The sequence below is a fragment of the Antechinus flavipes genome, chromosome 2, assembly GCF_016432865.1.
Source record: "Antechinus flavipes isolate AdamAnt ecotype Samford, QLD, Australia chromosome 2, AdamAnt_v2, whole genome shotgun sequence".
Classification (NCBI taxonomy): domain Eukaryota; kingdom Metazoa; phylum Chordata; class Mammalia; order Dasyuromorphia; family Dasyuridae; genus Antechinus; species Antechinus flavipes.
This window is the reverse complement of record NC_067399.1, coordinates 590825352-590848458: the sequence shown is the minus strand read 5'-3', so window position 1 is coordinate 590848458 and position 23107 is coordinate 590825352. Positions and strand designations below refer to the sequence as shown.

Below are 23107 nucleotides of genomic sequence, written 5' to 3'. Positions count from 1 at the left end.
GCTGCAAGGAAACAGAGCACACTAGGAGACTCATGAGTGTTAAGTTCCATATAATTCAAAGAAGACTCCCTCCACCCCCATAAACATATAATTTTAAATCTAAGTTCCATATAATTTCTAACACACCTAGAAGAAATCCATACCAATACTTTCTGCATAATGACCCTATATGTGCTTGGTAGGAAAATAAAAATGACTTTCATACTCATATAATTAGTCAATCTCAGGTCACATCATTAATAGATATCAAAATAAAATTTTATTCTTTGTAACTACAAATGTTCTTTTATAATCACTGACTTTATACATAGGTGCTAATCATCAAAAGCATTGTCAAACAAAATAACTGAAATATTATAGGAAGTCAAACATGATAGGTTCTTTTCACTTATAATTTACATATATTATAATTATATCTGTTAAATAAAAACAAAAATCACTGAAAGAGATGAGAGGGGCAAAGGACACCTTAGAAAAGCCTTCAGAGGCTTTGAAGTCCATCCTTCTGCTTCTAGGCTATATGGTTTCTGGTTAAATACCAAGCAAATGGGTACTTATTTCTCTTTGGGGGAAAAGGTTTTTCACCTTCTCATGCTAAGCAATATTAGAAAAAGCACCAGACTGGGAGAAGTGGGACCTGATAGCTAATTTTGCTGAGTAACCACAGGCAAGTCACTCAATCTTTCTTAGGATCATTTCTTCATCTGTTTTTGTTGTTCAGTTGTTTTCAGTCACATCTGACTCTCTGTAACCTCATCTGGAGTTTTCTTGGCAGAGATATTGAAGTGGTTTGTTATTTCTTTTTTCAGCTCATTTTGCAGATGAGGAGGAAACTGAGGTAAACAAGTTTAAATGATTTGCCAGGGTCACACCATATAGCTGAAATGTGTCTGAGGCCAGATTTAAACTCAGGAAGATGTCTTCCTGACTTCAGGCATGGCACCCTATCCACTGTGCTATCTACTTGCCCTATTTGTAAAATGGGAATAGTAATATTTCTATTACTACCTCATGCTTATTGTGAGGAAAGTAAATGAGTTGTTTAATTAATTAATCAATTAATTAGTTAATTTTATTACTATTTTATTTTCTGTACACATTATAGCCTCACCTGGTACTACCATTTCTTTGCTTTTAGATGTGTGAGTTGAAGCATGAAAATATAGTTCCCTTCTTTGGTATTTGCAGTGAGCCACCCAATATCTGTCTTATCATTCAGTACTGCAGGAAAGGAAGTTTGAAGGTAAGATAATCATGATTCTTTAATGGGGATTAATTGCTTCTAGCAAGGAAATTTCTCAGAGTAGCCAGATCATTTTAGGGTTCTCTGTCTCTCAGTCTCTCTGTCTTTCTCCCTTCTTCCCTTCCTCCTTCCCTCTCCCTCCTTTTCTCTCTCTCTCTCTTCTTCTTCTTCTCTTTTCTCTTCCCTCTCTGTCTGTCTGTCTGTCTGTCTCTTCCCCCCCTCCCCTTTCTTTTCCTCTCCTTTATGTGGTACTTCATTATTTATTAAGTACTTTCTTCACAATGACCCTGTGTGTTTGGTAGGGTATATTATATTTTTATTATCATTTTATAGAAAAGGAAAATGACTTTCATACTCATATAGTTAGTCAATCTCAGGTCACACCACTAATAGATATCAAAATAAAATTTTGTTCCTTGTAACTCCAAATGCAGTACTTTTTTTGCTCTATATTACAATGATTCTATTAAAAATAAAACATCTTAAAGAGCCAGATTCTGCTTTTTCTGACCCAAATTTTATGCACATATATAGATGTATATATCTATGCATCTAAATAAATATATTACATATGGAGATTCATGTACCTAAATGGACAAAGAGATCCGTGTTGTACATATGTCTTAGAATATAAGAATTTTCATTTTGTTTCTAGACTGAATCACAGTAGGATGTGTTATTGAATAATTGTGTTTTTCAGGATGTTCTAAGAAATTCTGACATTGAATTGGATTGGATATTCAAGCTATCTTTTGCATATGACATAGTCAATGTGAGTATCAGGCAGATCTTTTTGTTTAACAAAGGAGGTAAAGAATAATTACGCCCTAATTCATTCTACACATATAAACACATTTTATAAATTTCTTCAGCCTTGGCTAAACACTGACAGAATGAGTACTATGTTGTATAATAAACTAACTGTAAACATGTGTATTGGCTTGCAATGTAGAATTTAAATGTAGGAAATGAAATTTCATTATAATGAAGGTAACTTAGGACAACCACAAGAATGAATGGTTCTAAGACCCATCCCGCTGTTGGCTCTTTGCAAATTCATCCATTTGCCTAACTGCATTGAAATCTGTTATAAATTGTTGAAGAGAGACTCCCTGGGAAACTTATTGTTGCCATTATGTTTAATTGGTAGCCTCCAATTCAAATCACACCTTTCCTGATATATCAAATCTTATTGAGTATCTTGGGGACTTTATCTAATATGACTTTCACCAAAGTCACTCAGATCCTTTGTTTATAAATTCATAGATTGTTAGAGATGGAAGCGACTTTGATGATTACCTAATTTAACTTTGTCATTTTAGAGATGGAAAAAAGGAGCCAGAGATGGGAAGGTTCTCCTGGCTGCAATGTTCTCAAAAAATCTACTACCCTGTTCAAAATAGGAGCTATTTTCTAATAGTTTCTTCCCTTACATCTGCTACTTCCAACCCAAGAGATTATTTCTTGAATGGTGAAAGGTAGCACCATCTCAGAGTCATGGAATCTGAGAGCTAGACTAAATACTGATCTGGCGTTCCTCAGGGGAATGGACTCTCCCCAATGGATCCCCTTTAGAGGCAGCTGCACAGTAGATAGAGCACTGGGCCTGGAGTTAGGAAGAAGAAATATGGTCTCAAAAACAATGGCTATGTGACCCTAGAGAAATCTTTTAACTTCTTTTTGCCTCAGTTTCCTCAACTGTAAAATGGAAATAATACTAGTATCTACCTCCCAGGGTTATTGTGAGAATCAAATTTAGTAATATTTTTTAAATGCTTACACAGAGACTGGTACATAGTAGGTGCAATAGCAATGCTTATTCCCTTCCCTCTTCTCTTCAAGACTGGGATGATATTTCCAGTTTCTTTTATATTCCTTTAATTGCCTTACACAGTGCTTTCATTAATAATTAATTGATTAGAAAGAGAGCTTAAAGAAAAATTAGTTGAACTCCTTACTTCACAGGTGAGGAAACTGAGAATAAGAGAAGCAAAATGCTGCCCTGGATGATCTTTCTTCTCAGATAAAATATAAACCTCTTAGCCCAACATTCAAGGGGGAGTCTTACTCTCTCCCTCTGATCTTTCCCTCCTTATTTAATATTATGCTCTTTCATGGACTTTATAAATTTACAAATTGGTTTCTTTCCTATTTCCCAAACTCTAATTTTCTATCTCCTGTCCCCATTTACTCCTATCTCATGTCATCTCTTAGGGTCCTTTTCCTCCTTCAAGTCTCAGCTCTGGTGCCTTTTCCTCCACAAAACCTTCCTGATCCTTCCAATTACCACTGCTCACTCCCCCCTCAAATTACTTTGTATTGTACTTTTTATTACTTTTCTCAGTACATCCCTCCAGTATAATGTGAGCTCCTTATGGGCAGGGCTCTCATCTTTTCTTTAAACCCTCAACATCTAACACTATGTCTTAATCATAATTAATGTTTGTTGAAGATGTGAATTGCCTAAAGTCACATTTCTGGTAGTAGAGCAAAGATCTGAATGCAAGTCTCCTGATTTCTTTTCCATCTTTCCATCCATCTGATGCTCACTAAAAACAGTGCCTCAGGGAAGTAGTTCATGAAGAAGAAAGAGATGGCTTCTCCAGCTGGTACTAAAAAAAGACCTAAAATTCACAACAGTGTAATCATATTCCTTCCTCCAGGACCACTACAGGCATTTTCTCCTCCATTCTACACACTCTGCATTCTATTTTATTCTGATATCTTTTCTCCTCAGAGGCTGTCCTAAATATCATTTGTCTTTAATTTCTCCTAAAATAATTGTTGGAGGAAATATCTGATATAATATAGTTTGGCCAGGGTTCTGAACTCCACAAGGGGTGCACTTGAGCATAGAAGTACAGCTCATATTAAATATCTGCAATGTCATAGTTCTTTGCAAGGACATAATGGATGAAATAATCATTGAGTGTTCCATAAATATATAACCTCCCCCCACCAAGATATATAGAAGATTGTTCCTTGAAAGACACTGTCACTCAGGGTGTATCATTTTATATATATCATCTTGAAAGAGTAAAAAAGAGCTTGATATCAGGGTAAAACTGGGGTTGAAGGACCTGGGTTCTAGAAATGACTTGGCCAATGCAATGTTCTTGGACAAATCACTTCCACCTCTGGGCATTTTTGTTCATTTTTCAAATGGAGTAGTAATGTCCCCCCCTACTGAATGGCTCTAAGTCTTAGATCTGGCTTTGTACCAATTGAGTTATTAACAACACCAAATAAATGAAAAAAAAAAAAAAGAACAGAAGCAGTTACCCATGGTGAAAGTAGACAGGTGACAGAGACAGTTTGTTCTCACAGGTCATTTTGGGAAAAAAAAAATCAGAATATCAATGGGTTTTGACATCACTTTGGAATCCATGCTATGTAAGCACTCGATTAAATCTGAGCTTCTTTTTGTCTTTTGAGGAAGGACAGGAAGGAAGAACTGAACAAAGCTCACAACCTGAGAGGGAAACAGACAAGCTTTTTATGATGTGACTATTTGGGCACATCCAAATGTTTTGATCAAGAACCATGTTCCTCAGACTTCTTGCTCATTTTTATCTTATTCCTCTTGCTCATTTTTTAGTCTTCATTCAGAAAAACCAATATGTTCCTTTACCCTTTGCTTGCTTTCTGAAAACTGAAGAAGGAAAATAAAAGCCTTCAACCTGCCATTTCCTCATTGTTTTTCCCATTTATTGCAAATTGATGTCATTATCTTTTAAGAAGAATTTTTTCATTCTCATATTCATTGCTTTGTTCAGCAGTTCCTCCCATTCATAATACCAAGGAAGGAACTTTCTTTGAAGAACACAGCACAGTGTATAGCACATAATAGGTGCTTAATAATTGCTTGTAACCGATTGAGTGATCCAGTTGTCTAGTCTAAGCCATATCCTCCAAAGAATCTCTACTAAAATACATTTGACCAGAGAGCCTTCAAGCTTTGAAGACCATCAATGAAGATGAGCGCATTCTTTGAGGTAGTCCATTCTAATTTTTTTCTTTTTGGGATATAATTATAATCATTAATTTTTTTTTTCCTTTTTGACCTTAAACTTAAATTCACTTCTTTTCAAATTCCATTTACTTAGTAGTTCTGCCGTAGGTTCCTAGATTTAAAGACAAATGGATTATAGGAGTCTCTTATTCAACTTCCTCATTTGACATAAAAAGAAATTGAATACTTGGGAGACTGATTTGGCCGTGACACAGCTGGGATTCAAATCCAGATCTGAAACCAAATCCAGCGCTCTTTCCACTATACAATACTGCCCTCTGGGGCCAGGCAGAAAAAGTGTAATCTAATTTTTTTTTCCAGGCTATGCCTTTTCAAGGACAGTACTAGAAGAAGCTAGCATTTCTTTTCCTTTTGGCCTTTTTCAGGTTACATGCATATAATGGGTTCCTTTAATCAGTTCTCATAAATATGAATGTGGGGTCTTTCGGTTTCCTGGTTGCTACCATTGGATGATGTCTGACTTATATCAGAACCAAACATAATATTTCAGATGTAGACTAAGTGAGAAAATGAATTCCTTGCATTTATAAACTACACATCCCTTAATGAAACCCAAGATTACAGTATCTTTTTTTCACTATTATTGATTCATATCAAATTTTCAGCTTCCAGCTAAACTGTTGTCCAGCCATACCTTTCTCATCTCTTACCCTCCTAAAATAAATTTCCTGAACCTGTATATATATATAGTAGGAACATTATCCTAACTTCTGCCCCCATGTAATTTAGGCTAGTTTTTCCATAAAAGGCATTGAGATGTGGTTGACTCAGAGGACTACAGGCTCAGGCCATTGATATCACTTATTCAGGTATAAGATTATTAATCATGTAAACCAGCATCATATATGGTAAGTAGTGGTAGAGAAGGCACTTAAACAGGCTCTTGATTGACCATTCTTTCTACTTTATCACATTTCTTATTCTTTGAGTCCAGCCAATTCATAGTTTCAAAACTATCTGATAATACTTGAATAAGTATATATATATATATAAGTTCCATATGTGCTTTGATGCTTGATTGAACAAAAAGATGGGCAACTCAGACAAAGGACCTTTGTTCAACTGAATCAACTTGAGGTGTTCAATGCATTGCCTTGTTGAAGAGCCTTCTCCTGCTGTGGTTAACCAAGTAAATCTTTTGTTCAATGAGTTATGAATTTTGTTTCAATATTGAACCAATTACTAGGGGACTCAGCCCAGAACACCAAGGATAAAATTTTTCTATTAATGATAATAATAATAATGATGATTAAAATGAACAAGCATTCAGATAGTACTTTATGGTTTTCAAAACCATTTTGTTTATTTGAGCCTCACAACAACCTTGCAAGTTATTATCCCCAGGTTACAGATAAGTTGAGGCACAAAAAGTTAATTGACTTGCCCAAGGTTACACAACTAGAATCAGAGAAATGACTGAGCTCAGGTCTTTTTAACTCCAAGTTCTGAGCTTTTGCCACAATCTACTGTTTTAGCTTGTTTTGATTTTTTTGTGATCCTGACTGTGTTGCTTAGAGGCAGTTTTTCCTATTAGCTTCATGTTATTAGTAAATTTGATGGGTATTTCCTCTTTAAGACAGCAAGATGCTATCAGGAAGACAGGAGTTCAAATCCAGCCTTAAGATACTTACTAATCATATGACAAGTTAGTCATTTAACTCTATTTACTTCTATTTCCTCATGTATAAAATGATCTGGAAAAGGAAATGTCAAATCTAGTATATTTGGCAAATGACAATAACAACAGTAGTAACAATAGAAGACAAAAGAGGATCATGAAGACTTGGACAGGACTGAAAGGAATGAATAACAGAAATAATGTGCCGCCTTTCCCCTGATTCATGACCCTAGTTAAAAATGTTAAGACCAACATGGAGATGAGTGAAACACTCAAATAGAGGCTTCCTTTGAAGTTGTCAATAATTACTCAGAAGATTATTGATACGGAGTTTGAAGACACATTACAGATCATCCCGTCCAACTCCTCCTTTTACAGATAAGGGAACTGAGGCACAGAAAGCTTCAGTACTTTTCTCGACATCATATATGATAAGTGGCAGAGATAGTATTTAAATAGGCTCTTGGCTCAATGTTCTTTCCACTTTACCACACTTCTTACTCTTTGAATACAGCCAATTCATAGTTTCAAAACCATTTAATAATTATGTAGTATACATCTCTGTCTAAGAGGATTAATCAAATGCTTCACTAAAACCTAGGTAGACTGTATTTTTAGCTTTCTTCAGGGCTACTCTTAATAAGGGAAATTAGATTAGTCTGTCATGACCTGTTTCTGATGAAACCATGCTTGCTTTTTGTTATTACTGTTCTTTTTTTCTCTAGTTGCTATAATATGTGTTAGAATTTGCCAGAAATTGAAATTAAATTTACTGGTTTGCATGGTTTGTATATTCAATTATCTTCTTTTGAAAATTAGAGCAACATTTGCCTTTTTCCAGGCTTGTTGAACTTCTTTTCTCCATAATCTTTTAAATAACACTGTCAAGGGTTCAATAATCACATTGCAAGCTCTTTCAAATACAATACAATACTTAAGGACATTGGTCACCCTATTTCAGGCATCCATGACATCTTATTATGACCGCTGCAACAGACTGCTAATTGAGCTTCTTGTTAGCTCTCCTCACTTTAACCTATCTGCCATATTACCATCATAGTGATTTTCTTAAAGCTCCCACCAGCTGCTAATTCCTTTTTTGAGCCCCTAAATTATCTTACCTATAAGTATCCACATGTTGTCCCTCCCAGCTAGATAAGAAACTCCTTGAAATTTCGATTTTTGTTTTTGTATTTCTAGTACTTAACATACTGGTTGGTGTAGGGTGCTGAATACATACTTGTTGATTTATTGAGAATTGAAAGATCAAAACTGTGGTGGGGGATGGGGAATCCCTACCCTTAGAGAGTGTATATCCTGTTGGAAGGGAAAAAAAATTACCATTTCATTAAATTATTTAGAAACTCCCAGGTCATTCTATTTTTTCATGGAAGTCAGAACTTGGCTTCTAGTCGCCTTTTGACCTTTACCTTTGCCAAATATGTGGAAGTCCCTTCAAAATCCTTGCCTCCTGGTTCATCAATTATCCATCTTCTAATTCTGTGATGTTCACCTTCATTCTATTTCAACTGGCTATTTATGGATATTCAAACCCTTGCTCTTTCTATCAGCCATAACTATTCATCTCACATCATCTCAACTCTGAACTTCCTCTTAGACCATTATCTCATACATTCGGGAGTTTAGCCAACTGAACCACTCACCATACCCTGTGTGTAACATTCCATATTCTATTTCTATTTCTTATAGGTTATCCTCTATGTTTCTAATACTGTCCCCACTCATCTCTGTGTCTTAAAATACTCAGCTGAAGGGAGACTTCTTACATAAGCCTGAGGTTTGTTTCTAATCCCCTTAGTGGTTAATATTCTCCCTTTTCATGAAATTGTTTTCTATTTATTTTGTGGTATACTCACTAATAAAACACAGATAGAAACTTTTGAGAGTTTCTATTCTCAAAGAGTTCACATTCTATTTGTGGGAGACAATAGATGCATAAAAATTCAGCTACATGGAGAATGACAAGCCCCAAAGAACTTTAGAGTTCCATGACATGGTAGATAGCAGTTTTCAAGATTCTGGAGGGCACGACAGCAGAGTAGATGATAAGGGTTAATGGTCCTTAGAACTACAAGAGCAATTCTTAGTTGCAATTCTAAGTGGTAATTCTTAGGGTTGCTCCCTTTTACTGAAAGAATTGTGTTGATGATTAACAAAGATTCTTAATGGAGATATTGCATTTCCTCTGTCATTTTCTTGTTTGGGTACATCTGATTATGTTTTATTTCTACACCCCAGGGAATGTTGTTTCTCCACAAAAGCCCATTGAACTTCCATGGCAACCTGAAACCTTCCAACTGCTTAATTGATAGTCGCATGCAGGTGAAACTATCTGGATTTGGCCTTTGGGAACTGAAGCACGGAAGAAAGTCTAGATCAAAGAGTGAAAAAAATACTGACTACTCAGGTAATTCACAGAATTTGGGTGTCCTATGGATTCAGAGTGGTAGTAGGATGTTGTTCTTTTCTCCCATCTCTGCCTTCTACAAGACACATATGTATATGTGTGCCCTCTCCTATTTGTTTGACTTAAGTTGGCTGCCATATGGTTGATCTCACCAGGATAAGAAAATGGCCTTCTCTAAGTGCAAATGTTTTATGTTTTTTTTATGGAAGATTCCCTGGGCTGAAGTTCTGTGATCACCATTTTGTTTTCTAGATGTGAATTCTAGATGTTTCATTAGTCAATCAAGAATTTTACTAGGAATTAAAATGCTTGTTTCTTAATTGATTAATAATGATAGTGCTCCAGGACTAGAGTCCAGGTTTTTTTCTCTCATTCAGTCCAGAAAATAACTTATGGACACTGTATTAACCTCCCTCCCTAGAGCTCAGATCAATTCTTCTATAAACAAATTATTCTAATGGGGTTGGGGTGGAAATGTGTGAATGACAAATGGAGGTGAAGATGAAATGATCCTGTGTGGCTTTGGGAGAATCGCTCAGAATGCTTGGGAGTTATGGGAGATATCATGGGATAGACAATATGAACAATTAATTGCTTCCCTTAATGTGTTTTAAATTGTAGCATGGAGTTATTTTTCTTTCTTGCCAGATTGCTTTTTTCCTATCATATTTTCCTCAAGAATCCCTTGAGTAAGTATAGGTCAGTCATTCCATAATTATTTCCTTTTTGGCTTACAGAACTCTACTGGACGGCCCCAGAGCTGTTACGACTGGAAGAACCTTCAGCTCATGGCACCCAGAAAGGAGATGTTTATAGTTTTGCTATCTTAATGAGGGAACTTATTTATAACAATCAATGTGGGCCCTTTGAAGACCTGAACAAGGAGGCTGAAGGTAAAGCTTGCCTGATTTTTGGTTTTTCTTTCTCCCATCTCTGGACCTCTGGGCTTTTGTTTTATTGCTCTGTCTCTTAAAATACTTAACCAGGAAATCAAAAGTGAAGGAACATGCTGTTCACAATAAGTAGAGAGGAAGAAGTGAATCGAATTTACACAACCATTAGCTCCTAAAGTATAACAGTTTAATGCAATCAACAGAACTGGAAGTAGGGAATAGATGTTTTCTCTTATTACTCCTATGCTACTGTAAGTCCCCGACACAATATTTTGCATAAAATAGAAACTTAAAATTTTTATTGAATTTAATATTCTCTTTTTCTCTCCTTTTCTTTAATCAATTAACAAGTAATTATAAAGTGCTAGGTACTGTACATAGCAGCACTACGTACTAAGTAACGGGGACTCTAGTAAGTGCTAGGGATAAAAGGCAAAGAATCAAACAATCCCTACTGGCATGAAGCACACCTTTATAATGGCAGAAACAATAAATATACACACACATATCATAAATGTAAAGTTAATAAATAGACACAGATGAAGGAAGTTTGGGAGTTTGAGAGGGATGACACTATCATTTAAGGGAATCAGGAAAGACTTCATGTAGAAGATAGAGTCTGAGATTCATCTTAAGGAAAAAGAGTATATTAAATTCTTTCACAAAATGATATAAGTACAACTACAAACAATTGTTTATAAAAATAAAGGCAGAACTAAATAATTGAAGAAAATATCAATTGTCCATGAATCAGATGACCAATATAATAAAATGACAATATTTGATTTACTTTATTCAATGCTTCACTAATTAAACTATCAAAGTATTACTTTACAAAACTAGAGGAAAAATAATAACAAAATTCATATAGAAGAAAAAAAGATCAAGAATCTCAAGTGAAATAATGAAAAGTAATGGGAATAAAAGGAGTCTAACAGTATCAGATTTCAAAATACTACAAAGGAGTTACCATTAAAACAATTTGGTATTAACAAAAAGATTGATCAGTGGAAAAAATTAGGTTTATTACACAAAGCAAATGTATCTAATAGTCTAGTATTCAATAAACATAAACCATACCCCCAGGTATTATGATAACAACTCATTATTAAAAAGCTAATATTTGTATAACACTTTAAGGTTTGCAAAGTGCTTTACATATGTGTTCTCATTGGGTACTCACAATAATCCTTGGATATAGGGCTATTATTATCTTTATTTTGCAGATAAGGAATGAGGGCCTTCACCTAGGTGGTAGCTTCTTAAGAAGAGGGAAGGAATACTGTAGTATCAGGGTAGCCCAGGAAGTAAAGTAGATAGTCAGGGAGATTTGAGTTCAAATCCTGCCTTAGACATTCCCTTTTCTAATGAAACTGCTATCTAGGTGAAAGTCCTCATTCCTTTATGCCTAGGATATCACAGCAGTCTTCTGGTTGGTCTCCTTGTTTCAAGTGTTTTCCCAGTTCAGTCTATTGACCTCCAAGCTGCCAAAGTGGTCTTCCTAAAACTTAGGTTTGACTATGTCATCTCCTTAGTTCATAAACTCTAATGGCTTCCAGTTAGTTACTTCTAAGAGGAAATACAAAATTTTCTCTTTAATCTTTCCAGTTTTATTAAATTTTTCTCTGCTTCATATACTCTGTGATCCATCCCCTTAATGTTCCTCATTTAAGACAGTCTACTTCTCTGTGCCTTTTCACTACCTGTACCCCATATATGAATATTCTCCTTCCTTTCTCTGCCTTCTGGTTTCCCTGGATTCCTTGAAGTCTCAACTAAAATCCCACCACTTCTAAGAATCCTTTCCCCATCTTTCTCCATTGTCCTGCTTTCCCTCTAACAATACCTCCAATGTGCCATTTCTGTATCTTACACATACATAGTGTTTTGTATGCTGTTTCTCCTTAGATATGAGCTCTTTGAGCAAAGAATATTCTTGTTTTTATTTGTATCTTGGAAAGTAACAGATGCTTAATAAGTGCTTGTTAACTTTGTACAATCAGATCCTTGATTTAGGATCAAAATCAATAGTAGAAAGAAACCAACTTAAAAGAAGATAAGGCACGCAATTGAACACACTCAATATATATATAAGCTATCTCTCCAAATGGGGAATGGATTATAGCACAAGCTTTGACATATTTTCATTTCCTAAGAAAGTTTAACATATAAATCAATTGCCACAATAAATAAAATAAAAGTCTAGACACTGCTTCACTCAGCCAATATTTGATTTTCCTTTAAAGGGAAGAAATATGGCAGCTATGTAGAAGAAAATGTTATATCATAAATTTGCTTAGGATCATGGTGGAACATTATACATGGTATCATATCATAAAACAGTTACAAGAAAACATTGGTAGTGTGAATAAATTTGTTGAAACCTTGGCAAAAGATCCAACTAATTTATAGCATCCTTAGGACTTTTAAGGATGAAAGTAAGACTAGAGTAATGAATAAATTAGATGTATAGATTACATAGAGGTGGGAGTATTTATGTGGAGGCAAGGTAGGATAGATGAATTCCTATTCCTGCCTGATGATAAAGGCAGGGATGAAATGTTTGAGGCACTCAGCCTTCAATTTGTAACAAATCTGATGATTAATGTCATTCAAATAACAAATCATTTAAAATAAGGTAGTAAAACTCTCAAGATTTATAATTATCCACACCCAACTGAATTGCAGAAATCATCAATAGAATCAAAGACCCAACTGCTGCTATTCCCCTGAGACCAAAGCTGTCAAAGGAAAAGTGTAGTGAGAAAGTTGTAGCCATGTTGAGGAATTGTTGGGATGAGTCTCCAGAGAAAAGACCAACATTCTCCCATGTCAAGAGAATCTTAAGAGAAGCCAACCCAGAAGGGTGAGTCCAATTCTAAGTTTTTGTTTGCTATTTTACAGAGCTATTCTAAAAACTAAATATCAGTAGAGATTTACATAAAAGGATTCATGGGGAATGATTGTTGTCCGATTACTTTAGAATAGCAACAATTAATTTAGAACATTCAAGTTTTAAGATTCCTTAGCTGGAAGATAATTGCTCCAACTTTATGCTTTATTTTACTCACTTAGATATAGCCATAGGGAGGCAAGGAGCTAGTGGAAAGAGTACTGACCTGGAAATTAGGTGATCTGAGTTCTAAATTTGGATTCTTCCACTAACTTTTCTGTTATCTTAGATGTTTGTCCTAGTCTCCTTTTTTTTTTTTTTATAAAAATGGTCTTTCTTATCCATTTAAGCTCCACAACTCTGAGTAGAACCAGGAAAACAAGTTAAATTAACAAGCAGTAATATAGTGCCTATTATGTGCCCAGAAATGTGCAAGTGAATGCAAATACAGTCAGAAAAAAATGTCCAGAAAACCTCATAAAGACTAGCAACTTTGAAAGAGTTAAATAGTCTGATTAATACAATGAACAATGACAATTCCAGAATACTGAAGATAAAGCGTACTACCCACTTCTCAATGGAGATGTGATGGACTCAGTGTAGAATGCTACATTTTTTTTTTTGATATGGCCAATGTGGGACTTTGTTTCATTTGACTATGAATTTTCTTACAATGGATCCCTTTTCACAATATGAGAAGAGAAGAAAGAGAAAATAGATTTTTGTTATTTTTTAAAAAGAGAAACACTTTATAAATCTGAGATCTGAAAGTATAGGAATCCCAAATATAGGTAGTCTACATAGATAAGTATTATGGAAACAAATATAAAAATGACCAATAATGAACCTACTTTGAAAGTGGAAGTACAAATCCTCTGACAGCAGTTAAAGTATCATTGGTATTCTATAAACCTGAGATCTGAAAGTATAGGAACCCTAAATGTAGGTAGTTTGCATGGTAAGTATTATGGAGACAAATAGATGAGGTCCTATTAAAATGGTCAGAAATGAACCTACTTTCAAAGTGGAAGTACAAATTCTCTGACAGAGGTTGATATATTCTTTGACTGGGAGAATCGACAAAAAGAAGCTGGACAAATAGGATGATAGACATGGAAGGGATCATAGAGATAAAAAGTAATTTCATGATTACAGATGATTGCAGAAGTTGAATCCTATACCTACTGATATTCTGTAGCATTGTATTTACCACATTTGGAAAACCCCAAAGGGAAAATTGATTTCTTGGATTGTGTTATTGCTATCTTGGTTTCCCTGGGATCACTGACTTCTTTGCAAAGGTCTTACTATTTGAATCCTTTCAAAGCCATGTGAGCATCCTGGATAGCATGGTGAACAAGCTAGAAAAATATGCCAATCATCTGGAAGAGGTGGTGGAGGAGAGGACCACACAGCTTTTGTCAGAGAAGAAAAAGATCGACAAGCTTCTATCTACCATGTTGCCCAGGTAGTTATGAGCTCAGCTTGTACAGAATTGTGCCCTTCCCAATTATCAATATTTTCATTTAAGTGTAATAGAATAGACTTAATGAAATAGAAAATGTTAGTTGTACCCCTCCATGTAGGGAAGCCAAGGACATTAGGTATAGGATATAAATAAAAGAGGAATATGGGAAAAGAATCCTTGGTCTAAAACTTGGGTGTTTGTATCTTACAGTTTTTTTTGAAGGGAAATAATTCTAACCTGAAAATCCCATATAAATGTACATTGTTATTATTATCATCTTAGGTCCTCTCCAGTACTTAATCCATGATTTTATGGGTTACATGTCCTGTAATGTAGATTTATTTCTTCTATACTGGTAAACCCCATAGCATGACTTCTGCCACTAGATGGTAGTCTAACTTCATAAGTCTAGTCACTAGTCCCTCCATACACAGAAATGTGTATTCATTGTTCTGGGCTCTCTGCAGCATATACCCTGGACTGGAAGTTCTAAATCTAGACCTTCTTTCTTTTGTTTATTTATCAAATATGAACTCGCTATGTTATCAGTTGACAAAAATGTCTCCTTTTGTGTGTTTTCATTTAAAATCTCTTGTCCTGTTTACCCTAACAAAAGAACCTGAGAATATAGATTTATGTGTGATTGATCAAAACAAAAATATTGATTTGTATTCCTGTATGTGACTAGATTGTCACACTATCTTCCATTACTGAAAAATGAGCCTTTGCTTTCAAAAGAGATGCGATCAGCAGGAGAAAGTCTACAGAGAAAGCTTTTCTGTAAATACTTTGCTTCTCTTAATGGTCTTTTGTTAAAAGTCCCATTTTCAAATGTCCATGCTGAGAGAGGATGACTTATGGATAGACTTCCTCCATGATTACTAACTAGACAAAAAATCCATTATACACGAGATGTATGTGTATAAAGTATCACAGAGGTTAAAAAGCAGTGTGGGTATATTGTGAAGCAGATAAAGAAAGATTATTTCTATGACAAAAACTCCCCATCCCCCATGCCATCCCCACCCCCATTCCCATTTCAGCTTCATAGGGGAGCAGCTCATAGCGGGGAGATCTGTGGAGCCAGAACACTTTGATTCTGTGACCATCTTTTTCTCTGACATCGTTGGATTTACAAAGCTGTGTTCTCTCAGCACTCCCCTGCAAGTCGTGGGTCTTCTCAATGACCTGTACAGTTTATTTGACAACATCATTAAAACATATGATGTCTACAAGGTGAGTTACCCCAATTATAAATTGAAAGGAAATACTTGCTATTCTTTGGTACAGTATAAATGTGAGCCTGAAGCCACTGGCAGACTGCAGTTAGGGTGAGCTCTCCATCTCCCGGTCAGAGACATGGGCCATTTCTTATCAGACTCCTTATTTGATCCCCTTTTAATTTCTTAATTAATAAGAAGATTAATAAGGGAAGTTTATACTTGTCAAGTCATATCAGTTGAGTCCTGGCTTTTCTTTTCTTTTCTTTTTTTTTTTTTTTTTTTTGTTTAAAGAAAGAAACTGTTTCTGAAAGAGATTTAACATTATCTTAGCCAAGATACTTTCTTTTCCTTAGGCTAATCACACCCCTTTCCAGTCTAGAGATGACACAGACTGTTTTATTTTTAAAGACCAGACTTAGATCTTGTGGTATGGTTTGCATGCTTATGGGCGTGATAATTAACTTTTCTAAGTTAAAAAAAATGATAATGTGAGGTATAATCTGAATTTTTAATTAATTATTCATGTGGTGTTTCTGAAGGAATCTTATGATTAATATCCAAGTACAATGAAAGTTCATTTCATGAGGGATAAAAAGAAGAAATGAGGGCTGAAACACACATAAACACACACACACACACACACACACACACACACACACACACACACCTTTGGCAGGAGAAAGAATGACTAAATGACAAAAAATGTTGGATGGTGAGTGAGAGTAGACAGGTTTATGGTTTGTTGAAGTGAGGAAAGAACATGCATTTATTAAGTAGCTACCATGGGCCAGGCACTATGCTAAACATTTCACAAATATCTCATTTGTTCCTCACAACAATTCTGTGAATTAAGTACTGATACTTTGTATTTCCTGATTTTATAGAACAGGATAAATATTTGGGATCTTAATCTAAGTATGTATGTGGAATGGGGGTAGGGGAACCACATGCTATTTCCATAATAAGAAAGGACCTAGAAGTTAAGTTCAGATGTGGTAAATATCCTGGAGTAGTACACCAGCCTTTGTCCCATAGTAGGACTATTTATATCTAAAAAACTGAGAGAAACATTTCTCAAACATAGAGGGTACTGAGTTAAATTTATAAAAAATAGTCATGCCTCAATTGATAAAGGATCAAAAGGTATGATCTGTGCCCAAAGGGTTGCAAATTCATGCATATTTTTCGACATAACATCACTATTAAATGCAAATACCAAAAGAGATTCCCCCCCCCAAAAAAAAAACCCAGAAAAAAAGGAAATTACCTATATGTACCAAAAAATATTCATAGCAGGTCTTTTCTCAGGAAAAAAATAATAGAAATGGAGAGGATTCCCATCAATTGGGGAATGGCTCAACAAATTGTGGTATGTATCTGTGATGGAATATTATTGTTCTCTGGCAAATAATGAGCAAGATGTTCTCAGGAAAAAAAAAATCAAACAATCCTGGAAAGTTCTCCATGAACAAAGTAAATTATACTGCATACAAAATAATAGCAATATTCTGGGATGATCAGATGTAAAGGGCTTTGTTATTCTCAGTAGTACAATCATCTACAACTACTCTGAAGGACTTATGATGAAAAATCCTATCCATATCCAAAGAAGTAACTGATTTGAGCTGAATGCAGATCGAAGCATTCTCTATTTCTCTCTCTCTTTCTTTCTTTTAAACTTAATTTTTCTTGAGGGTTTTTATTTTCATCAGAGTGGGAGATCTATATTTTCTTTTACAACTTAACTTTTATTTAATACAACTTCACACATGGTTTCTTAATTGTGGATGGTGATAAAGAAGAGAGCCTGGAACTCAAAAATTTTAAAACAAATGTAAAAAAAAGTTTTGAATGTAACTAGGGAAAAAATTAAATAAATTAAAAAAATTTTAATTGAGAGATGAAAAGAGCTAGGGAAAGAGAAAAGGAGAAAGGAGAGGGAAAGGAAGAGGGAGTGGGTGGTGAAAGAGAAAGGGAGAGACAGAGAGAGAGAGAAAGAGAAGAGAGAAAGGGAAAGAAAAGGAAGGAGAGAGGGACACTGAAAGGCTGTCTGCTACTGATTTTTAAGCTATTCCAACATACAGACAGTTTTTACTTTATGTAAATTTACATTATACAAATCCAACTTTATATAAAGAATTTTGAAAGGCATAGGAAGAAGTAACAGAAACATGTATGAAGAAAGTTTAGAAGAGTCTGGGAAACTGTACCTACAGTTTATTCCCAATTTCCATGAATTTGAAAAAAAGTGAAATTTTTGAAGCACTGAGTAACAAGATTGTAAAATTAGCACAAGAATTGGAACTATAAGTGGATGAAAATGATGTGGAGTAGTGGACGGAGTCCCATGGAGAAGAACTGTTTAATGAGCATCTGATTGGGCTGTTAGCTGCAAAGATTACAGAAGAAAGGAAAGCTGTGGGAATTCAAGGTCAAACTAAAAAGGTTCACAATGAAATTGTTGGCAGAAACATTTTGTCATCTGAGTGGAATTTTTTCTTGTATTGAAAAACTGGATTCAAATACTTCAAAATTTTAAAAGTTTATAGACTAGTTGAGAATAATGTTGCTTGCTCTCATCAGATATGGAAGGAAGAAAAGAGAGGCATTATACAAACCATAGCTTCATAAAAAAAAGGTCGCATGGCCAACCATTAGTGACAAGGTATATTGAGTGAGGAAGGGGCAATTTTCTTCACACCTATATTAAGTTTGCTGTCCGGTACTATGCATACTTAATCATAAACTTTACCTTTCAGTTCATAATTCTGTTTATTATCATGGTACAGTATTTACCAGATCTACATCTTTGTATATTTTGTGACTTGTATAAAGGTATTTTGTGTTTGCTTTTGTTATTATAGGCTAAGTGGACAGGGTAGGTAGGGGTAAGTTTACATTACATAAAAATTGCTTTGTGTAGAGGTCTCCAGAATGGTTCATTTACATAAAGAGAGGATTGTGTGTATTTCTGGTAGCAGAAGTGTTTGAGCTGGAAAGAGATAGAAGTAATGAGTAAGATGGTACCTCTTTGTGTTGGAGCAGTGTAATTTCAGAAGTCTGGTGTTTGGGGGTGACTTTCCATCCCTGTCTTTGTGTGCTTCCCTTGTGTTGTGTGGATTACTAGGAAAATACTGTGTGCTAGACCACACGGAAGATTGCCTGAAGTGTTAGACATCAAGACTAGGGAAAGATAGTGATAGTGGTCAGTAATTGCTGCATTAATGACTACAAATTTTGAGCCCTAATCTATTTTTTTGAGCAGGCCTCCTTTGAACACTGGTGAAGAACCTTGACACAGATTAGCAATCCTATCAGAACAGTATTCTGTTTGTAGGAGGATGTAAAATATTGCTGACTTTTATTGTAGTGACTCAAAGCTTAAGGATGTATCCCCTTTAAATATTCTTAACCATTAACTCTGTTATCTATGTAAATGAAAATAAACAAAGACAGTGTTCTTCCCTCAGATCATTTTTTTTCAGCTGCAAAAACAATGTGATTTTTAATTTATTGGACTTATCTTCCTAATCATATTTTGTTTGGAATGATATTAAAATCAGTTTGCATTCCCAGAAGTATATATCAATTGATGGGAGAGATGGCCTTTTAACTGACTGGCTTTTGCACATCAGATTAAGTGATTTTCTCCCTTGTACATCTGAACTTCACATTCAATCTGTCTTACTTCCCTTCCTATTCCAAATCCTCCTTTCCATTAAAGCTCATCCTTTTATACTAAGGCTTTGATTGGGTTATTGCAAATTCGTCTGGGAGGGATCACATTCTAAGTTGTTACTAGTCAAGAAATGTATGTATGAATAAAGAACCAGAAAGCAAATTTCTATAAGGAAGTGAGGGAGAGAAGCAGGAGTGGGGAAGAATACCAGATGGGGGAAGAAGGAAGAGGAAGAATAGAACAAGGAATATAAGTGCTTTCATCTTAAAATTTTGCTTAAAGATTGATGCTTAAAGGAAAGGTGCTTAAGTGATAAAAGAAGGCCAGCCTGGGATTTAAAACTCAATGGTTGAAATTCTGACACTATGTGTGATATTGGGCTGGATGTCTTCTAAGATATCTTCCAGTTCTGATCATTTAGTTAATCTTAAGTCCTCAACAAGAGTATAAATTCTTTCAGGGCGGGTACCTCATCTATTTTTTGTATCTCTAAGGGTGCCTGGTACCAGGCTGAATACATTTTAGCTGGTAAGTAAATTCTTGTAAATTTTATTCTATTTTTTATTTAACTGAATCATTAAATAATAGTCTTAATTGAGGACCTATAAAATTGCTGACAAGTGAATATTGGACCCTCTGATTATTTGTCTTCATTGACAAGGGAACTCATTACCTTTACAAGGCAGTGTACTCATTTCATTTTAAGACTCCTCTAATCATTAGAAAGTTCATTCATATAGTCCTGTAGGACCATAGAGTGTAACTTGCTGCCTATTCAATAGAACAGCTCACATAAAGTAGTTAAGCAAAAATAAGAGTTCATATGTCATTTATTGTCAACCTTTTATTGCTGCTAAGTAATCTTTTTATATGCGTTTAATCATATCACTCGTCTGATCAAAATCTTTCATTAATTCTCACTATCTATTTAATATTAAATGGAATGCAGACTATTTAACCTTGCACTTAAGGTCCTCAATTTGACCCAAACATACATTTCCAACCCTGTTTCATGGCACTTCTCTGTATCCATTCTATATTTCAACCAAACTGCTCAGTATTTCCTGACACTATCCATGTATTGTGTCTTCCATCTCTTGAGTTTCTACCCTTGTCATCAGTCATTGACATTCTTTCCATCACTAAAATCCTAGCTCATTTCCTTCATAAAATCTTTCCTAATCTTCCCAGTTCAAAATGATCTTTCATTCCTTAAGTCTCTTAGATTCCATTTGACCTCTCTTATTCACTCATTTAATAACATAATTATTTCTATGTATGTATGTATGTATGTATGCGTGTGTGTGTTCTACACTCATTATATTCCCAGCATTCAACACAATGCCTTCAAAGTTAATAGGCACTTGAATGTGTCCCTTGAATTGAAAAAAAAATTGATATAGATAAAATGAAAGGGAGAGAGATGACTAAAGATATGAATGGCCAGAAAAAGTTTCATGGCAGATCTAATTTATAATAGAGTGTAGAGGAAGTATAAGACTTAGATAAGCAGAGAGGATACAGACTGGTTTTATGACCTTGAGCAAATGACTTCTCTGGTTGAGAATTTAGATTGCTTATATATAAGATAAATAGGTTAGATTAGATGATATCAAAATCTCTTCTTGCTTAATCATTCCAGGAAAAAGGAAGAAATTTTTTAAGTGGTAGGGAGCACCATTCAATTTCTAATTTTCTGTTTGTAGGGGTGGGATTATGTTGTTAAAATTTTAAAATCCTATTTTCAGGTTGAAACCATTGGTGACGCCTACATGGTGGCAAGTGGTCTCCCCCTCCGCAATGGAATCCGACACGTGGAGGAAATTGCTACGATGTCATTGTGCTTCCTCAATGCCATGGTCAATTTTAAGATTGGACACATGCCAGAGGAAAAACTGAAGCTTCGGATTGGCCTACATACAGGTAGGTATGTGTGTATATATAATCACAGAATACTATAGCTTTTACAATGCCAATTTATTTCTACCATCCCCTACTTTTAGAATTAATTCAGTGACATTACTCACAGCTATCAGTTTGCCTTAAAAAAACTGGCACATAGAGCAAGTATATAGAACCATAGGATTTAAAACAAGAAGATACTTTAAAGATCATGTAGTCAAATCTCTGTTTTACTGAGGGGAAAATTGAGAGTTGGAGAACTGAAGTCATTTATTTATGGTCAAACATCTAATTAATGGTACCACTTAAAAATATCCAGAGATGAATAGCTTATTATCTTGGCAGTTTATTTTACTTTTATAAAGCTCTAATTGTGAGAAAAATTTTCCTTAAGCTGACCCAAAATCTGACTCTGTGCAACTTTCACTCACTGATCCTAGTTTTACCTTCTGGGGTCAGCCAAAAAATAATTACTCATCCTCAGTGTCATCATCACCATCAACATTACCATCCTCCTTCTCATTCTCATCTCTCATTCTCATCCTCCTGGACCTATGATCTCATCTATGTGGTTATTCCCTCCAACAATGCAACCTATAACACATTTGTGCCTACCCATCCTGTGTGACTCTTGTCTGAATCCTTCATTAAGTCTGCCACAGCGGGTCCATCCAATAAGATGAGGAACTTTTTCACTTGACATTGAGCATAAAGGCTCTCCATGCATTTATCCCTTGCTGTCACTGTGAGATCAGCTTTTTTCACTCATTGACATCCTTTAGTCTGCTTCTCCTTCATAAGTTCTTATTTGTGATATTGTATAGCCTGGTCATACCCAACATGTACTTCCTCATTGTCCTTTGGGCGATATACAATTTCAGTTCTTTGTAGGCTATATGACTCTATGCCTTTCAGTCTAATATCACCAAGAGGATATTGAAATTACAAAGATGAGTTCTATTTTAAGGAGAAGCTTGGGATCTTTCAAAGGCCTTAGCAATATCCCTTTCTGATTCTACTTCACTTTCTGATCTCTAACACATTGTCCATTTCTAGTGACTTTTAGATCACCACCATCTTTTGTAGCTACTCATGTTCACAAACTTGGAGTCATTCTTGACTTTTTCTCTCTCCTGTCTATCATGTCTTCTATATCTTTCACAACTGTCCATTTTCTCAACTCACACGGCCAAAACAGTAGCATAAGACTTTATCACATTTAACTACAATAGCCTAATTGGTCTCCTTACCTCTCACCTCTCCTTTCTACCATGTAGCCTCTATGTAATTGCTAAATTGATATTCTTAAAGCACAGGTCTAGGCATATTACATTCTTACTTAAGAAACTTATGTAGTTCTCAATTGTCTTCAGGATAAAATACAGACTCTTTTGACATTCCAAACCTTTCACAATTTGATTCTAGCTTCCAATTCTAGACTGATTTCCCATATTCCTATCCCCTATTTTCTAAGAAAACTAACATACCTGCTGTTTCCTATACATGACCTTGTTTCCCCCATGTTGTTTTTCTTTTTTACTCTCTAGTAATCCCTAATGCCATTCAGAATTCAGCTCAGATACTATCTTTTCCATGACAATCCCTAAAATTTTTAGCATTACTTTAGCTACAAGGGTATTTTTGATATTTATTTTATATATTTTGCATTTATCTAATGTACTTGTTATGACTAACAATCTTCTTCATTCTAACCCCTGCACTTAGAA

General features: G+C 35.1%; 1 protein-coding gene across 1 annotated transcript in view; it reads left to right on the top strand.

Annotated features, from left to right (window-relative positions):
- The window catches only part of LOC127546925 (guanylate cyclase 2G-like), a 69046-nt gene that overhangs the window by 24227 nt on the left and 21712 nt on the right, over nucleotides 1–23107 (top strand). Inside the window, exons 10-17 of the mRNA XM_051973814.1 lie at nucleotides 1139–1243; nucleotides 1944–2015; nucleotides 9154–9322; nucleotides 10060–10215; nucleotides 12904–13081; nucleotides 14436–14576; nucleotides 15620–15812; nucleotides 21227–21401. Of these exons, the coding sequence (XP_051829774.1) occupies nucleotides 1139–1243; nucleotides 1944–2015; nucleotides 9154–9322; nucleotides 10060–10215; nucleotides 12904–13081; nucleotides 14436–14576; nucleotides 15620–15812; nucleotides 21227–21401 (1189 nt within the window). The remainder of the gene's footprint in view (nucleotides 1–1138; nucleotides 1244–1943; nucleotides 2016–9153; nucleotides 9323–10059; nucleotides 10216–12903; nucleotides 13082–14435; nucleotides 14577–15619; nucleotides 15813–21226; nucleotides 21402–23107) is intronic.